This window comes from Oryzias melastigma, linkage group LG6, assembly GCF_002922805.2.
Source record: "Oryzias melastigma strain HK-1 linkage group LG6, ASM292280v2, whole genome shotgun sequence".
In the NCBI taxonomy this organism is placed as follows: domain Eukaryota; kingdom Metazoa; phylum Chordata; class Actinopteri; order Beloniformes; family Adrianichthyidae; genus Oryzias; species Oryzias melastigma.
The window spans coordinates 31,619,436-31,634,256 of record NC_050517.1 but is presented as its reverse complement, the minus strand read 5'-3'; the positions used below and the strand labels follow the sequence as shown (position 1 = coordinate 31,634,256).

At 42.5% G+C, this 14,821-nt stretch overlaps 5 protein-coding genes across 6 annotated transcripts in view; 4 read left to right on the top strand and 1 right to left on the bottom strand.

Moving 5' to 3' along the window:
• The window catches only part of mpp4b (membrane protein, palmitoylated 4b (MAGUK p55 subfamily member 4)), a 14,613-nt gene extending 13,805 nt beyond the window's left edge, over nucleotides 1-808 (top strand). For both annotated transcript variants that reach the window (XM_036212547.1, XM_024281675.2), the window contains one exon: nucleotides 419-808. In XM_036212547.1, the coding sequence (XP_036068440.1) occupies nucleotides 419-610 (192 nt within the window). In that variant the 3' untranslated portion in view covers nucleotides 611-808. The remainder of the gene's footprint in view (nucleotides 1-418) is intronic.
• si:dkey-246g23.2 (solute carrier family 66 member 2) overlaps nucleotides 1-14,821 on the bottom strand; it is a 271,509-nt gene that overhangs the window by 193,881 nt on the left and 62,807 nt on the right. The window lies entirely within an intron of this gene.
• tmem237b (transmembrane protein 237b) lies at nucleotides 1,242-5,120 on the top strand. The gene is made up of 14 exons (XM_024281679.2): nucleotides 1,242-1,408; nucleotides 1,622-1,657; nucleotides 3,041-3,072; nucleotides 3,195-3,208; nucleotides 3,284-3,352; nucleotides 3,434-3,562; nucleotides 3,637-3,730; nucleotides 3,803-3,948; nucleotides 4,016-4,148; nucleotides 4,216-4,407; nucleotides 4,476-4,549; nucleotides 4,616-4,703; nucleotides 4,769-4,890; nucleotides 4,961-5,120. The coding sequence occupies exons 1-14, from the start codon at nucleotides 1,388-1,390 to the stop codon at nucleotides 5,023-5,025; spliced, it is 1,215 nt and encodes a 404-aa protein (XP_024137447.1). The 5' UTR covers nucleotides 1,242-1,387; the 3' UTR covers nucleotides 5,026-5,120.
• LOC112152229 (cytochrome P450 20A1) lies at nucleotides 5,503-10,782 on the top strand. The gene is made up of 13 exons (XM_024281678.2): nucleotides 5,503-5,718; nucleotides 6,103-6,152; nucleotides 6,546-6,712; nucleotides 6,794-6,939; nucleotides 7,022-7,189; nucleotides 7,279-7,357; nucleotides 9,003-9,115; nucleotides 9,187-9,241; nucleotides 9,313-9,433; nucleotides 9,503-9,614; nucleotides 9,685-9,749; nucleotides 10,142-10,231; nucleotides 10,310-10,782. The coding sequence occupies exons 1-13, from the start codon at nucleotides 5,647-5,649 to the stop codon at nucleotides 10,461-10,463; spliced, it is 1,392 nt and encodes a 463-aa protein (XP_024137446.1). The 5' UTR covers nucleotides 5,503-5,646; the 3' UTR covers nucleotides 10,464-10,782.
• Nucleotides 11,001-14,821, top strand: part of abi2b (abl-interactor 2b) — a gene marked incomplete in the record, with an annotated part of 16,646 nt that continues 12,825 nt past the window's right edge. The window contains 3 exon segments of the mRNA XM_024281676.2: nucleotides 11,001-11,244; nucleotides 13,999-14,166; nucleotides 14,278-14,454. Coding sequence (XP_024137444.1) covers nucleotides 11,128-11,244; nucleotides 13,999-14,166; nucleotides 14,278-14,454 — 462 coding nt within the window.

The window sequence follows — 14,821 nt, the reverse complement described above, 5'->3', positions numbered from 1 at the left end:
CCTCAGGGATTGGTCCTGGGGCAAGTTAAATTTTATTTAATTTCAATAACACAATTTCCAATAATCTTTTTAAACTATTTTTTGTCTACCCAGTTTCTCCGTTTTTTGTTGTTAGATGACTTGTCAGGTCACAATACAAGCAATTTTGACCAAATATGCAGCACAGTTTTTTAAGCAAGATTTTCTTTTGTAAGCTTTGTACTATCTGACTTTTCAAAATGTCTAAAAATATAAATGTTTTAATGTTAACAAAAGCAACAAATAAAGCACAGGTAGAAAATGCATAAAACTGACTTTTTAGCCACTGTCAGTGATGTATATTGAGTTATACCATCTAAAACGTTTGGATTTCTGGTTCATTTGTTGCCGTATTACTGAGAAGTTCTAACCACAAACCGGTTTTATTTTTACCCAATAGGATGAAGACTTCCAGGAGATGGAAGATGCTGCGCGTAAGATCGAGTCTCAGTACTGGCAGTTCTTTGATCACGTCCTGATCAACGACGAGCTGCAGGATTCCTGCGTCCAGCTGCTGACGGCGGTCAGGCGGGCGCAGGACGAGCCCCAGTGGGTCCCTGCCAGCTGGATACGGCCCACCGCCGAACCATGAGGAAGGAGCCTGCAGTGAAACATGCCAGCAAATGAAAATAAATAAAATAAATGCAGCATGACATGCAACAACGGGGATTAATTTTTTTAAGGAAGTTTGGCAAGAATAAAAAATGTAAATACTTGGATCCATTTGTTTACAGCTTTGATCTGGGTCTTAAGTTAAATCCCCAAAAGCCACAAAAAAGGAAAAAAAAAATCCTTGAAACTGTGTCAGTTTGTCACAGCACTGATGATGTCACATATTTGTTCTTTTCTGCTTTTGTATCAAACCATTCTTAGAATTAGAATAAAATGTTTTTTAATTACCTTTAATTTAAATAAGACTACTTCATTTTTTCCCCCCATTTAAAGTTTTTCACAACTTAAAAAAAGTTTCCTGATTACCTTGAATTTAAATGGCTTTTTTTTTTTTTACAAAATAAAATGCGGCCCCATTACAAACGTAGGCATTTAAATGTACCGTGTGTGTATTAATTGTTGACTTTAATAAAATATTTTATGATTTAATTCTCATAAATGTGTGATGGCACATTTACATGTCATATTATTGTTTTATTTTATTTAATTTTTTACCGGGGGCTCTTGTTTTAAAACAACCGGATGTTGATGCGAAGAGACTTCCGGTGACGTAAACTCAGATTTCATAGTGTAAACATGTTAGCGGTGGAGTTATAGTAGCATTTAAATGGGTTTTAACGGCCAAAAGTGAAATTAAAACGACACAATGAGTGATAAATATGTAGCTTAATATTATTTTGAAATTTAGGTTTACAGAATGGAGGCTGGAGGTCCGAAGGTGAGTTTTTATTTGAAATAACGGGTCCGGTTGAGATTGTTTTGGCTAACTTGGACGCGGATTTCGTCAGAAATAAAATATAAAAAGTCCCGGAGTTCTTAAATTTGAAGTCCCATTTTATTACTTTTATTTTTTTTAAGTTTTGGATTAAATTTGCTTATTTAAATCGCTTTGGTTGTGAATTTATTACGAATTTTCAGTGATTTGTTTCAGAAAATGAGGGTCAGAGAGCTGCCGCCGCTCCCACAGGTCAGTTTCCACTTCTGACTTAAGTTTTAATTAAATTCTTCAAAGGTCGGTATATATTTGGATTGCTTTTATAAAAAATATTAAGTCATTTTTTTTAATAATTGTGTGCTGGCCCTTTAAGAATCAGTTTATGGCTCTAAACAAACCATTTTTGTTTTATTTAACAGTTAATTAATGTAAAATGTAAATGAGGCATATAAATAAAATAGCTAAACTTTAATATACTTATTATTTAAATAATTCATTTTTAAACTGTTATAAAAATGTAAAAAATCCACATTTTCAGTTGTATTTCACAGTTTAATTAATACATTTTGTTCATTTAGTGACTTAAAAACATTTTCTTATTTTTAATAATTGTGGTAAAATTTTCATTACATTTCAAAATAGAAGTGTTGCTTTGCAAAGTCTTTGAGAAGCATCTAAGAGCTACATGTTAGAAGTTTTTGGTTAAAAATTTCTTCTGTTTTTGAAAAATCTTTATTTATTCTTTAAAGAGAGTTTTGTGCATCACACCAACTTTAAATCCTTATATTTTCAATAAAAATCTGTTTTTAGACCAAAAAGTTTGATTCAAAATCTGCACTTGAAGAGCGCACAGCATCTCTAATGAACCTCCTGACCTTTAAAAATAAAACGCTTTGATTCCTCCGACCTCTGACCCGTGTAATCCCGACAGATTTAGTTTGGGATTTACCTGTCAGGTTTGTTGTTTGCTACAACACAACGGTCCGGTAAAATGACCAGGAAGACCACGGTAAGATTTGATTCTTTTGAAAACAAAAAAAACATTTAAATATGGCTTGATAATTATATAAATATATATGTATAGCTCAGGGGTTTAAAGAAACTGTAGCTGTTTTTTTAATATCATCTAAAATGTTATTTTTGTTTTTTACTTTCTCTGTCAAACCAATCCTTAAATATTTGTATTTTTTAGACTTTATAACCTTAATTCACCCTAAGGTTTATTGAGGATCTTTGTTTTGAATTATTTAAAAAAAAAAAAAACCCTAAACATACAAAAAATCTACTTGGATTTTAGCATTTTTGTTCATATCTTCTATAAATGTTTATAGATTTAATATTTAATCCAAAACTATCCGGTTGTGAAGGTCAGACTGAACAAAAAACGCACTGAAAGACCTTTTTAAGTTTACAGAAATTAAGTTCTTTTATTTTGAAGTTTGTGCAGCACTATATGAAAGATGTTTACGTGAAAAGTTCTGTAGAGAATTCATTTTGAGCTTCATGTTTAGGAGAAACTGTATTTTTATGGAAAGCGTTTGTGTCTTGTGTTGTTTCTTTTGCCGCCATGTTTGTGTTTATTTTAAGACAAACCTGTTACATAAGTGACTTTGCGTCTTTGTTTTATCTCCTTAGCGCGGTCAGAGGGCGCTCCCCACCATGTCCAGGTTCTTATATTCCTTCAACTTTATGTATTTTTTTCTTAAAAGTAGCAAAATAAAACTCAAACCTAACTCTTTGATCTTTCTTCTTTGATCTTTAAATCCGTCTTTGATCTTTACCCTTAAAGTCAAGACACAGCAGGTGAGTAAACGATGAATAAAGGTTTTTTTCTTTTTTAAAGCTCTTCTGTTCATTAAAGTTCTATTTTTTCTGTAGAAATTCCAGCAGCTAAACGGAAGAAGAAGAAGGCGAGGAAGGAAGTGGAAGGCGTCGACGACACAGACGGTACAAAAGGACATTTTTGAGCTTTTAACTCTTTTTAAATTCTAAATTTCTGAGCTTATTTTAACGCCTCCCTCCCTTCAGATCAGGGGATGGAGATGGGCGGAGTCAGCAGCCGGAGGGCGTCGGAGCTTGGAGAGCAGCTGACCCTCGAAGGCGCCGCTGAGGCTCCGCCCCAGAGGAGAAGGAGGAAGAAGAAATCCCCCACCATAGGTGATGTGAAACCCCCTTTAAAATCCGGCGTTTGACGGCGGTGGTAATGGCTCAATCCTGGTTTGAACTTTCAGATCTGGAGGACGATCAGGCGGATCTGGTGAACGGAGACACGGGAGACCAGACTACAGACGGGGAGGAAGTGGCCAAAAAAACCAAAAAGAAAAAGTAAAAATTCTTTGTTTACCCCCAAAAGGTTTTGTTCCACCTCTGTGAACAATAAAGTTTTTTTTTTCTCAGGAAGCCGAAAGTCGTGGATCTCCCCGACGAGTTGGACGTACAGGAAGACGACGTGGTTTCAGACTCCCCGATCCCCCAGCATGCCTTGTTCTCGGCGCCGCAGGGTCAGAGCCAGCCGGTGGCGAAGGTTTTCGTGGAGAGGAACCGTCAGTAGAACGCATTCAGGAGCCGTTGTGGTTCCGGTTTGAGTCTGATGTATTGGTTGGCGTTCAGGGCGGTTCCAGGCGGCGGAGCGTGCCGACTTGAGGAAGAGCAGCCAGCAGACGGACAACATGGCGGACTTCCAGCACCTGCAGCAGCCGTGGACCACCAGAGACGTGTCGGTGCGAGTCCACGGCGGTTTCAGGTGAGCAGGCCGCCTCTCTTCAGGTCTGGATCGGCGCCCTGTGCTCACGCTTCCTCGCCGCCCTCAGAGTGTTCGGCCTGTACTGCCACGGCTTCCTGGCGGGCTACGCCGTGTGGAACGTGGTGGTGGTGTACATGCTCGCTGGGCAGCACCTCACCGCCCTGGCCAACCTGCTGGAGCAGTACCACGGCCTGGCGTACCCGTCCCAGTCGCTGCTCTACATGCTGCTGGCCATCAGCACGGTGGCCGCCTTCGACAGGTACGTTAGCTCCGCCCCCGTCTGCGGCAGACCCCGCGCCGGCTTCTGAACCAAACCTGTGTCCGCAGGGTGAACCTGGCCAAAGGGTCGGTGGCGCTGCGGGAGTGCATCACGCTGGACCCGGTCGCCCTCGCCTCCTTCTGTGAGCGTTCACTCCTCCTCCAGCCACACCTCCTCCGTTTGGCCTGACCTCCTCTTCTCTCCTCAGTGTACTTCTCGGCGCTGGTCCTCTCTCTGAGCCAACAGATGACCAGCGACCGGATCAACCTCTACCAGTCCTATAACGCCACCTTATGGTGAGTTCAGCTCCTCCTTCCCACCACGCCAGTATCTCGCTGTGCCTCACGCGTTCCCTCCGCAGGCCGCCGGGCTCCGAGCACCAGATCCTGCACCCCTGGGTGACCGTCAACCTGGTGGTGGCTCTGCTTGTGGGCGTCGCCTGGATATGCGTCGCCACCAGACCTGAGGCGGACTACACCGAAGGTGAGACGATGCCGCTGACCGCCGCACACACCTGGGAGCCGCACCTGAAGTCTACGCTTTTCTGCTGCAGGTTACCTGAGAGCCATGGAGGTGGAGCCCCCGAAACCCGACGAGAAAGCAGAGATTACCGCCTGAGCTCAGCATTTTTTTATTTTTTATTGTTTATAGATTATTTTTGTATATTTTCAATGTGCTTGTTTTGTTTTAAATAAAGAATTTTGACGAATTTATCAGTTTTTATGTTTTTTTTCTACTTTTCTAAAGAAAATAAATGAGAGAAGGACTGATGGGTAATGTAGTTAAAAATCACAATGTTGGTTTATATTGTCAGAGTAGCTAAAATATTTGATAAATTAGTAACATAACTCAAAAAATTATATATTTTTAAATAAAATGAACGAATAATTATGTTTTTATATACATTAACGTTTTTGTCTAAAATAAATTACTGTAAGTTTCTAAAATAATAATTATATAAAAGCTTAAAAATAGTTATAAAAGCTAAATTAAGATTACATTTATTATAATTTAAACAAAAAACGTGCACACATAATTTAAGTTTAAGAAGAAAAAAAAACGTCGCTAAATACAGAAAAATTGAACGAGAATCCCCAAATCGATTGCATCTTGCATCCATTGCTTTGGTCTGCAGATCGGTTTTGTTGACGTGGAAACGGTCACGCGCGAGCTTAATAAAAACCTGCAGAAACACATGAATTTTCGTCCGTAAACGGAGGCTCCGACAGCCGAGCGACCATGCTGGACTTCGCCATATTCGCCGTCACGTTTGTGGTCATTTTAGTGGGCGCTGTTCTTTATTTATACCCGGTGAGTTTGCAGCTAGCCGGCTACATTAGCATGATGCTAGTGTAGAATCATGCTAATCATGCGGCGTAAAGTTTGCGCTGAAGTTCGTGAGCCAAAAATAAAAGCATACATTTATTTATTTTTTTTTAGAAAACGTACTATCGTATTTAGTAATTAACATATTTAAATACGTAAAAACGTTAAACCAATTGGGAGTATTAGAAGATAAAATGGGAGCAGATAGGGTAGTAAATAGGTTAAAGTAAAAATCACTAATGAAATAATAAGTAAGGCAATGTCAAAGTGGATATTCTATTGATCCGTGAACTTTATAATTTGTAAAAAAAAAAAAGTGATATTTTATTTTGAAACTCCTGTGTTGATCTTTGAGTTTCCTGTTTTCAGTCGTCCAGGAGAGCCTCTGGAGTTCCAGGTCTTTTCCCAACAGATGAGAAGTAAGAGAAGATATTTCACTTAATTTTATAGCAATAGGGTAACATAACCCTTATATTGTACTCTGGTCAAAATACACCCTTTATCATGTGTGGAAAACGGGTCAGTTTTGACCCAAATGCATTATAAGGGTGTTCAGGTCAAAAGTGACCCGGTTCTAAGTGTCAAAATAGGCCAATTTTGACCGGGCCCTAATATATGGGCTAAATGAGTTTTATTGTGTTTGGGTCAAAATTGATTCATTTTCATACTTTAAAACGGGTCAATTTTGACCCAAGCACAAAATAAGGGTTAATTTACCATTATTGTGTTCAGGTCAAAATTGACCCGTTTGCAAGTTGAAAAAGTTGCAATAAGTGAGATCATAACATTTTGGTTGATGTTTGTGTCTTCAGGGATGGGAACCTGCAGGACATCGTGGACAGAGGCAGTTTCCATGAGTTTCTTGTTGGTTTGCACGAGGAGTTCGGACCGGTGGCCTCGTTCTGGTTTGGCCGCCAGCCAGTGGTCAGCCTGGGCTCTGTGGACCAACTCCGGCAACACATCAATCCCAATCACACCAGTAGGGGGCGCCATGTTTGCTTGTTTGTTTATTTCTGTATCATTGAAAATAAAAATGGGATTCTTGTCTTTTTGCTCACAGCGGATTCATTTGAAACAATGCTGAAGTCGTTGCTAGGCTACCAGGCAGGGGCAGGAGGTGGAGCCAGCGAGTCGGTGATGAGGAAGAAGCTGTACGAGAGCGCCATCAACAATGCCTTGAAGAACAGCTTCCCTGTTGTGCTGAAGGTTCTTAGAACTTTTAAGTGAAACCTGCAGCTCACCGAGAGTCCCAATGGCGCCCCCAGTGGATGACGATGTGTTTTTACAGGTGGCGGAGGAGCTGGTGGGCAAGTGGAGCTCCGTCCCGGAGGATCAGCACATCCCGCTGTGCGCTCACTTGCTGGGCCTGGCCCTGAAGACCGTCACTCAGCTGGCACTGGGCGAACGCTATAAGGATGACGCCGAGGTCATTTCATTCCGCAAGAACCACGAAGCGGTGAGTACTCTCAGTGGTGCTGACACAGCTTTAGGGGTTGTTCATGTTTATTAGAATAGAATAAAAGCTTTTTTGTGTGACGCCATCAGATCTGGTCAGAGATTGGAAAGGGCTACATGGACGGCTCCTTGGAGAAGAGTTCCAGTAGAAAACAACACTACGAGAGTGGTGAGCCGAGATATTTGTTTCTGCTGTCGCCTGCTGTTTCTCACGTCTTTTTGTTCATTTGCACCAATCAGCCAATCAAAATGCAGAACAGAGTGCACTGTAATTAAAGAGAAAATAAAAAAAACAAAGCATCCATCAGAGACTGGGAAAGGTGAACCGTGATATAGCGAGGGAACGCTGTAGTCTTGTGTCTAAAAAAGGCAGAACTTTCTTTACTTACTCCGGATTTACACTAATCTGTCAGCGATGCGTCCCCCTTGTGTTATGTGGAGAGTCCATCAGTTAGTTACATTGTCTCTGTGGTGTTTGCGGTCCATCCCCCCTCTCCCCTGGCTTCTGGAGGAGTGGTTTGACCTGCTACCCCCATGTTTGATAGTTTATCAAAATGTTTCAGGCCCCATCCCCTCTCCCTCCTCACTGAGTCTTTGTAAGATGCATGTTTTGTGTCATAAAGACATTAAACCTTCTGCAAAAATGGACACTGGTATTACCAGGTGTGTTATTGTGTGGGGAAGACAAATTAAAACTTTATTTGGAAGTTTCTTTATTTTGAAACTCAGACCCGTTTCTTCAATTTGTCAATAAATTGTTGCTCCTCTACTTAAAATGTCTATTATTGTACTTTGCAGATTTCATTCCTCACATCTTTCGTCCCGTAATAAACGGGGAAATACTATAGTAAACTACGGGTCATTGGGATATTTTTTGTCTTTGATCTTAAATTTAAGTTTGCCTGAAATGATCTTAGAACTGCAACAGTTGGATTGGTAGTCATGGTTCAGAGAATCAGAGAATCACCTGCCTCAGTCTAATCTTATATTCTGCATCCTCCTCATTTCCATTTATGTTTCTCTACATCACTTGTAGAGATCAACTTCTGCATTCTTTAGGTCCGACCTGTCTTAAGTCGTCACACGACCTTTCTCTGGTCTGTCACCTCCACCTTTGGCTACATCCCTCTGATCTGAGCTTCTGTTTTCTGCCTCACTTTTTCACACTCCTGAACTTCTTCATTCCATCACCAAGTCTCCTGATCTCCTGTAGTCTGTTTAACCCTCATGCTATCTTATGGGGTCCAGATGACCCAAGCCTTACATTACCGTGTTATCCATCCAATGACAAACGTGGATGAAGGTGGACAGGATTTCATGTCTTCCACGGACACCAGTGAAAATCAAAAATCATAGGGAAAAAGAGTCCAGCGCGCTGTCTTATGGGGTCCAGATAACCCCCATTTTTAATGTAAACATGCCTAGGATAGCACAAGGGTTGCCTAACTTCATCCTCCATGAATTGTGGAACTTGAGCTTCAAACTGTTGGTTCTTTATCAACTGTTTCAAACCTGAACCTACAGGTAATTTCTGCTGCATTGTGATAGGACGAGAGCAGGTTATTGTAATCCCGATCCCAGCTGTGTCATGGAATTTCTAATTTTGTTGAAGTCTTTGGGGAAGCTCCAGATCGAAACCTTGCTCATTCTCCAGCATTTCCTGCTCTAGTTTTTGATCAGTAGTTTTGGAAGATTTGTAGCTTCAGACTTTGTCCCACCGTCCTTGTTTGGGTTGTAGTTTCTCAGACTTTTACACCCAAAGCTCTGAACCTTTTCCTGTGGTTCTATCTAATGTTTGTGGGTCTCTGCTCCAGCGTTGTCCGAGATGGAGGCCATGCTACTGGCGGTAGCTAAGGACAGAAAAGCCCAGAGGAAGCAGACGGCGTTCGTAGACGCTCTGCTTCAGTCCGGTCTCACGGAGCGGCAGGTGGAGTTTCTGGTCTCAAACCCACAGTGGTCCTGGGAGACGGTCCAGACTTAATGTTGGCTCTATTTCAGATCATGGAGGACTGCATGGTCTTCACCTTGGCTGGATGTGTCATCACAGCGAATCGTAAGCATGGCTAATCTAGTCGTTGCTGCAGAACCGCTGTCTCCCTCTTACCCTTGAACTCCTCCCAACAGTGTGCATCTGGGCGCTCCACTTCTTGTCGACTTCTGAGGATGTTCAGGACAAGCTGTGCCAGGAGGTGGAGGACTTGTTTGGTTCTGATCCAGTTTCTCTGGAGAAAATCCCACAGCTCAAGTGAGGCTGGGCATCTTTCATAGTTCAATTCCCGCTTTGTTGGTATTTGATGGTTTTGTCTTCGGGTAGATACTGCCAGCAGGTCCTCAACGAGACGGTTAGGACCGCCAAGCTAACACCTGTCGCCGCTCGTCTTCAGGAAGTAGAGGGAAAAGTTGGTCAGCATGTCATCCCCAAAGAGGTATGCGAGGTCCACCTCTGGATAGATGCTGTGGATAAAAGGCGTGAATGTTTATTGTTCCTCCCTGCAGACGCTGGTGATCTACGCTCTGGGTGTGGTCCTGCAGGATGCTGACACCTGGAGCAGCCCGTACAGGTTCGTTTTGATCTTTTGACGTTTTTCTATTAAGATACATACACAACAGCCTCAGCCTCCCAATGCAAAAATCTTTTTGCATGTACGCGTAGCTACACAAGTTTTTGCATTGCTGGTTTATGACTGTCTACGTTTGTTTTTCAAATAAAGAAAAACCACTCTCTTCAGATGATGATCATCCATATGCGCCATTGCAAGGATGCTAGCAATGAACCAGTACCGTTTTGTCCCCACATTGCGAGATTTGCACTGCTTCGAAATTTTGCACCAAGCCCCTTCCAACTGTAGGTGGTGAACATGCACTTTCACGCAAGAACGCCATCCGTATTCTTGAAAATGTGTATGTTGTATGTAGCATCAAGCAACAATAAACTAGGGAATCACTCCTCTAGGTTCGATCCCGACCGATTCCAGGAGGAGTCAGCCAGGAAGAGCTTCTGCCTCCTCGGCTTTTCTGGTAGCCAAACGTGTCCGGAGCTCAGGTGAGAAACTTTTTTCAGGAGACGGCAACCCCCAAGGTTTGGAGCAGGAGTTTTACCTGACAGTCAGTGTCTTCTTAGGTTCGCCTACACTGTTGCTACAGTTCTGCTCGCCACTTTGGTAAGGCGGCTCAAGCTCCGCCCGCTGAAGGGACAGACGCCCGAGGTCCGGTCCGAGCTGGTCTCCACACCCAAAGACGAAACCTGGGTCACTGTGAGCAGCAGGACAAGCTGATAACTCCAGGTGAAGAGAAACCAGGAAAGTATTAGAGTTTAGGCTCCTCCTCCTTCTGGACGAAGATCTTTTCTTCAGATCAATGCCTTTCTGAGCCCTCACTGCTGCCCGGACCACTTACTTTCATCATGACTTGCCAAAATGTCTTTTTTTTATTTTATTTTTTTGTGAGTCATAGAAAGTTCTACAAGATTCCAACATTTCCTTTTTAAAAAGCTCTTGTATGATTAATGTGTTAGAACTTTAATTGTTATATACATCTTAACAAGTGAAGCTTAATTAGCTCATAGCAAAATAAATAAAACGTTTTTGATTTTTTTTTGTCGTATCCTTATTTACAAAATTTATATTTTAATTTCTCTTGAAGTGTAGAATGTAGTAAGTCACATTTTATTTCTAATATTTGTGTAACTATATTTAGAAATTGTCGTGAATTTAGCTAGAAATGCCTTTCAATAATAACAAAATAGTTGATTTGCCATTTTATTTATTAGTAAAACAGTTGAAAATGTGTTTTGACAAAGAAAATTGGCGGCATTTCCCCTGGCCCCTTCTGGTGGGAGGCCCCGCTGCTTCAGTCGGGGAGCCCCGTAGTACAGCACGCGGCCTCTACGAGCGCCAAAGAGCCCGCGTGCGCGCGCCTCCCCACTCCAAAGATGTGAAGATGGCGGAGCTACAAATGCTTCTGGAAGAGGAGATTCCGGCCGGACGCAGCGCGCTGCTGGACAGCTTCACCAACTTGGAGCGGGTCGCGGAGTACTGCGAGAGCAACTATGTCCAGGTATCTCTCCGCGCGGAGGACGTAGAGAGCCCGTGGCGGACGCTCCTCCCGGCGGCCACCGCTCCCAGCATCCGACGCTCGCGCTAGCTAGCCGCGGCTAGCTGCTTTAGCCGCGAAAACAAACCGCTGTCAAGGAATTCCATTCGATGCGCGTGCGCGAGTCTCGGTGGACCCGCCACTACTACGACAGTGTGCATCCCGCACGCTTTTTTTGTCGACACTTTTTGGGAGAAAATGTTGCGTTTTTCCTCCGAGCGCTAGGTGTTAGCAAGCTAGCCTCTCGGTCCAAACCACCGAAAATCAATTCCCGTGATGCTTCGGGGATCGATACGTTCCGCTGCCAAATAGTGGTCGCGGATTGGGGAGGGGGGTGTTAAATCAGGCTAATCTGTGGGTGACGGCGGATAAACCCGCACGACCAGACGTTGGACACCTGATTTATGATGCGGGATGCAAACACGCCCCTCTAACACGCAACCCCCCGCAGCTGCTCTGCATCTGCGAGCCGCATACGGAGGATCATGGGAGCTTCCGTGTACATCTTTGGCACCCGAGGCGTTCAGAGCCGGGGTGTGATGCGGTCGACCCTGACATCCTCGATAAACATGGATGATCAGAGCTGACAGGTGGAGGTGGAGGAAGGTGGAGGCTTGTCATGTCGCTGCTGTCACGCCTTCATATCCTCTGTGCAGAACATCAGAGCTTCAGGCATCAGGCTCTATCCTGCACTTGTTGATCTAGATAAGAATCTCCATCACACTACTTAAGTTTACAAATCCTTTCTAGAGCAGTTCTCAAAAACAGCTATGTGTGGAGAGGTCAAAGGTGAAGGCCTAATACAAGTGCAGAAACCAAGGGCTTGTTTTAACAGTTTTTAAGAAGGATTGCAGGGACCATTAGGCAATATTTCTTTGAATCGATTTTCCTTAGTACAGATGTGTAAATTGATCTAGTACGAGAAGTAAGAGCAGTATCGGTTGAAAACCACAGCTACAAGGAAGAAAATGTTGATATGAAAGAATATAACCAATCAGGAAGTAAATGATCAGTTTCTGAAGCTAGAAACTGGTTATAAGCTGCAGCTCAGAGTTTATTTTGTTATTTTCCTGAAACTAAAGAATGAATCTATCATTTAGAAAGTGAGGCAGAAAACCGGCTTCCTTCAAACAACCTCTTCAAACACGGCCTCTTGTTTCATTGGGTGTAGTCCAGACATACACCTAAAAACCTGTTCCACCTCATATTAAAGCACCTCCTCACGAGGATGGTGTGCGTACATTTCTCCTTTCTCTTGGACGGAGTTCAGAATCCGATGCCGGGGGGGCTGAGCGGGCGTCATTCTGCCGCCGGTTCTGCTCTCTTCTGAACAGATGGAATTTGTTGGTTTTTTTATGTACATTTCTGGGTTACATCTGTCACAACAAATGAAGTTACACCCTCCACCTTCAATAAAAATGAGTGGGCAGGAACCAGCCTGCAGGCGGCTGTGTGTTTGGTAGGAGATACACCTGCTGGTGATGGATGTGGTTGCAGATAGCCGTCTTATCAGTGAGCTGCAGATTTCCAAGAAAAGCACAAATAGGTGGATGGTCAAATGATCACAAACGGCTGATTTACTGTCAGATAGAAACAGTAAAAACAGAACGGGTTGGATCGCGGTGGTTCTTGCTGGGATGTGCGCCGTTTCTCATCAGGGATCTTCGCTAATACCCTCCGGCCCTTTGATGCTGGTGGGGGCTTGCCCACGCCGGGCCGGCAGCTCGTCTTTGTTTTACCTTCTCTAGAAGGTTCAAAGCTGCAGTCGTCCGATGCCTCATGTCTATGCAGCTAAATTGGAACCATTATTATTTGAAACCCAAATAAAACAAATTGAGAAAAAAACGTTGGTGTTTGGCCAAAAAATGTAAATGTCCAAAACTTTTTACTATTCTGAAATAAACGTAACGACTTTTAGCTTCAAATGGTCTGTTTTTTTAGGTTTCAAAACTTCTTTTTCAGTTTCAATTTTTTTTCTGTTTTTGAATCAAAAAATATCAGTTTCAAAATTGTCAGCATGGTTGTGGCGCATTGGGGCGAGGCTAATATGAAAGACCATTTAAAATCGATAAGGGTGGTAACTTTAGTCCCAGTGCATTCACTGACTCCCAGAACTGTGATAATTACATTCAGGAAATGGCTGTATTGTCTGTACTATCATAGTCTGAAGTTGTTTTAAGACAGGTGTACAAATCAAAGTTTTGACGCGTTCAAGTCACAGCTCTAGCCAATTCAAAGCACAGTCTTTTTGTGGTACATACAGGCATCAAAAACATATTTATGCTTCGGAAATGTATTTATTTATTAATTCTTTTTCAGTTTGGTTATACAACATTTACAATCTACTTAAGAAGAACGGGAGAAGGATGAAGACCAAGTCTTATAAATCCATACCTCCTTTTTTATATTTTTGATACATCACAAACATAATTTATATATACAATAAAAAAAAAATTGGTCCTAGTAATGAACCTTGTGGAATACCACAGTCTTTTTTGGTGTTTTGATAAATATCCTGTTTTCACATTAAAAAAAATAGAGGTCAAAGTGAAAAAAATGTTTGAAATTGAAATTTTGAGTTTTGAAACCTAAAAAACAGAACATTTAAAGCTGAAAATAATTTAGTTTAATTTAGAAAAGCTAAAATTTTAATGTTTATATTTTTAGTTTGTTTTATTTGGATTTCAAATAATAATGCTCCTTCTGTGTTCTGTGAAGTCTCCAGACAAACAGAGGGCGCTGGAGGAGACCAAAAACTACACTACCCAGTCTCTTGCTAGCGTGGCCTACCTGATCAACACGCTAGCCAACAATGTGCTACAGATGCTCGACATCCAGGCGTCGCAGCTCCGCCGGATGGAGTCCTCCATCAACCACATCTCCCAGGTGAGCAGAAACCCACCTCCTCTTCGCCCGATATGCCGATACTGAAACTTTCTTTAGCTTTATAGCTTACTTTTTAGATTTTTAGCTCTTTAAAACTCTTTCGTTTGTCAGACGGTGGACATTCACAAAGAGAAAGTAGCGCGCCGGGAAATCGGCATCCTCACTACCAACAAGAACACATCCCGCACGCACAAGATCATCGCCCCCGCCAACCCCGAGAGGCCCGTCCGCTACATCCGCAAGCCCGTCGACTACAGCCTGCTGGACGACATGGGCCACGGAGTTAAGGTGCTCCTGTTTTTTAGTATCAAGCCGTGAGATTGTTTATTTATTGGATAGAATTAGAAGGTCAGGCAGGAAGGAAGTGTGGCTGTTTGTGTTTTTGGATCAATGGCGGCGGCAGCGCCTCACAGTGCACTCTCTGAGGTCAAACAACGATTGGGTTTCAGAGTCAATGATCCAAACAGAACAACTGTCACCTGCTGTTGCTCCCTGTTTTCTCTTTCAGCTGTAGTCCAATGTATCTTTTATTTTGAAAAGTTAGTTCTTTTATAATACATCTTGAGTACTTTGGGAAATAGAGATTAAAAGTTTGAATGTCTTCGATCAGTCGACAGCCTCTCATTGACGTTAACCTCCTGATTTCTTCTCTTCT

Excerpts from the sequence above, each read along its gene's own strand:
- LOC112152229 (XM_024281678.2), top strand. The coding sequence starts at position 5,647 with ATGCTGGACTTCGCCATATTCGCCGTCACGTTTGTGGTCATTTTAGTG. Across the intron at positions 9,116-9,186 it reads CCGGTCTCACGGAGCGGCAG|ATCATGGAGGACTGCATGGT; the intron begins GTGGAGTTTCTG and ends GCTCTATTTCAG. Across the intron at positions 9,242-9,312 it reads ATGTGTCATCACAGCGAATC|TGTGCATCTGGGCGCTCCAC; the intron begins GTAAGCATGGCT and ends TCCTCCCAACAG.
- tmem237b (XM_024281679.2), top strand. The coding sequence starts at position 1,388 with ATGGAGGCTGGAGGTCCGAAG. Across the intron at positions 3,563-3,636 it reads GAAGAAATCCCCCACCATAG|ATCTGGAGGACGATCAGGCG; the intron begins GTGATGTGAAAC and ends TTGAACTTTCAG. Across the intron at positions 3,731-3,802 it reads AAAAAAACCAAAAAGAAAAA|GAAGCCGAAAGTCGTGGATC; the intron begins GTAAAAATTCTT and ends TTTTTTTCTCAG.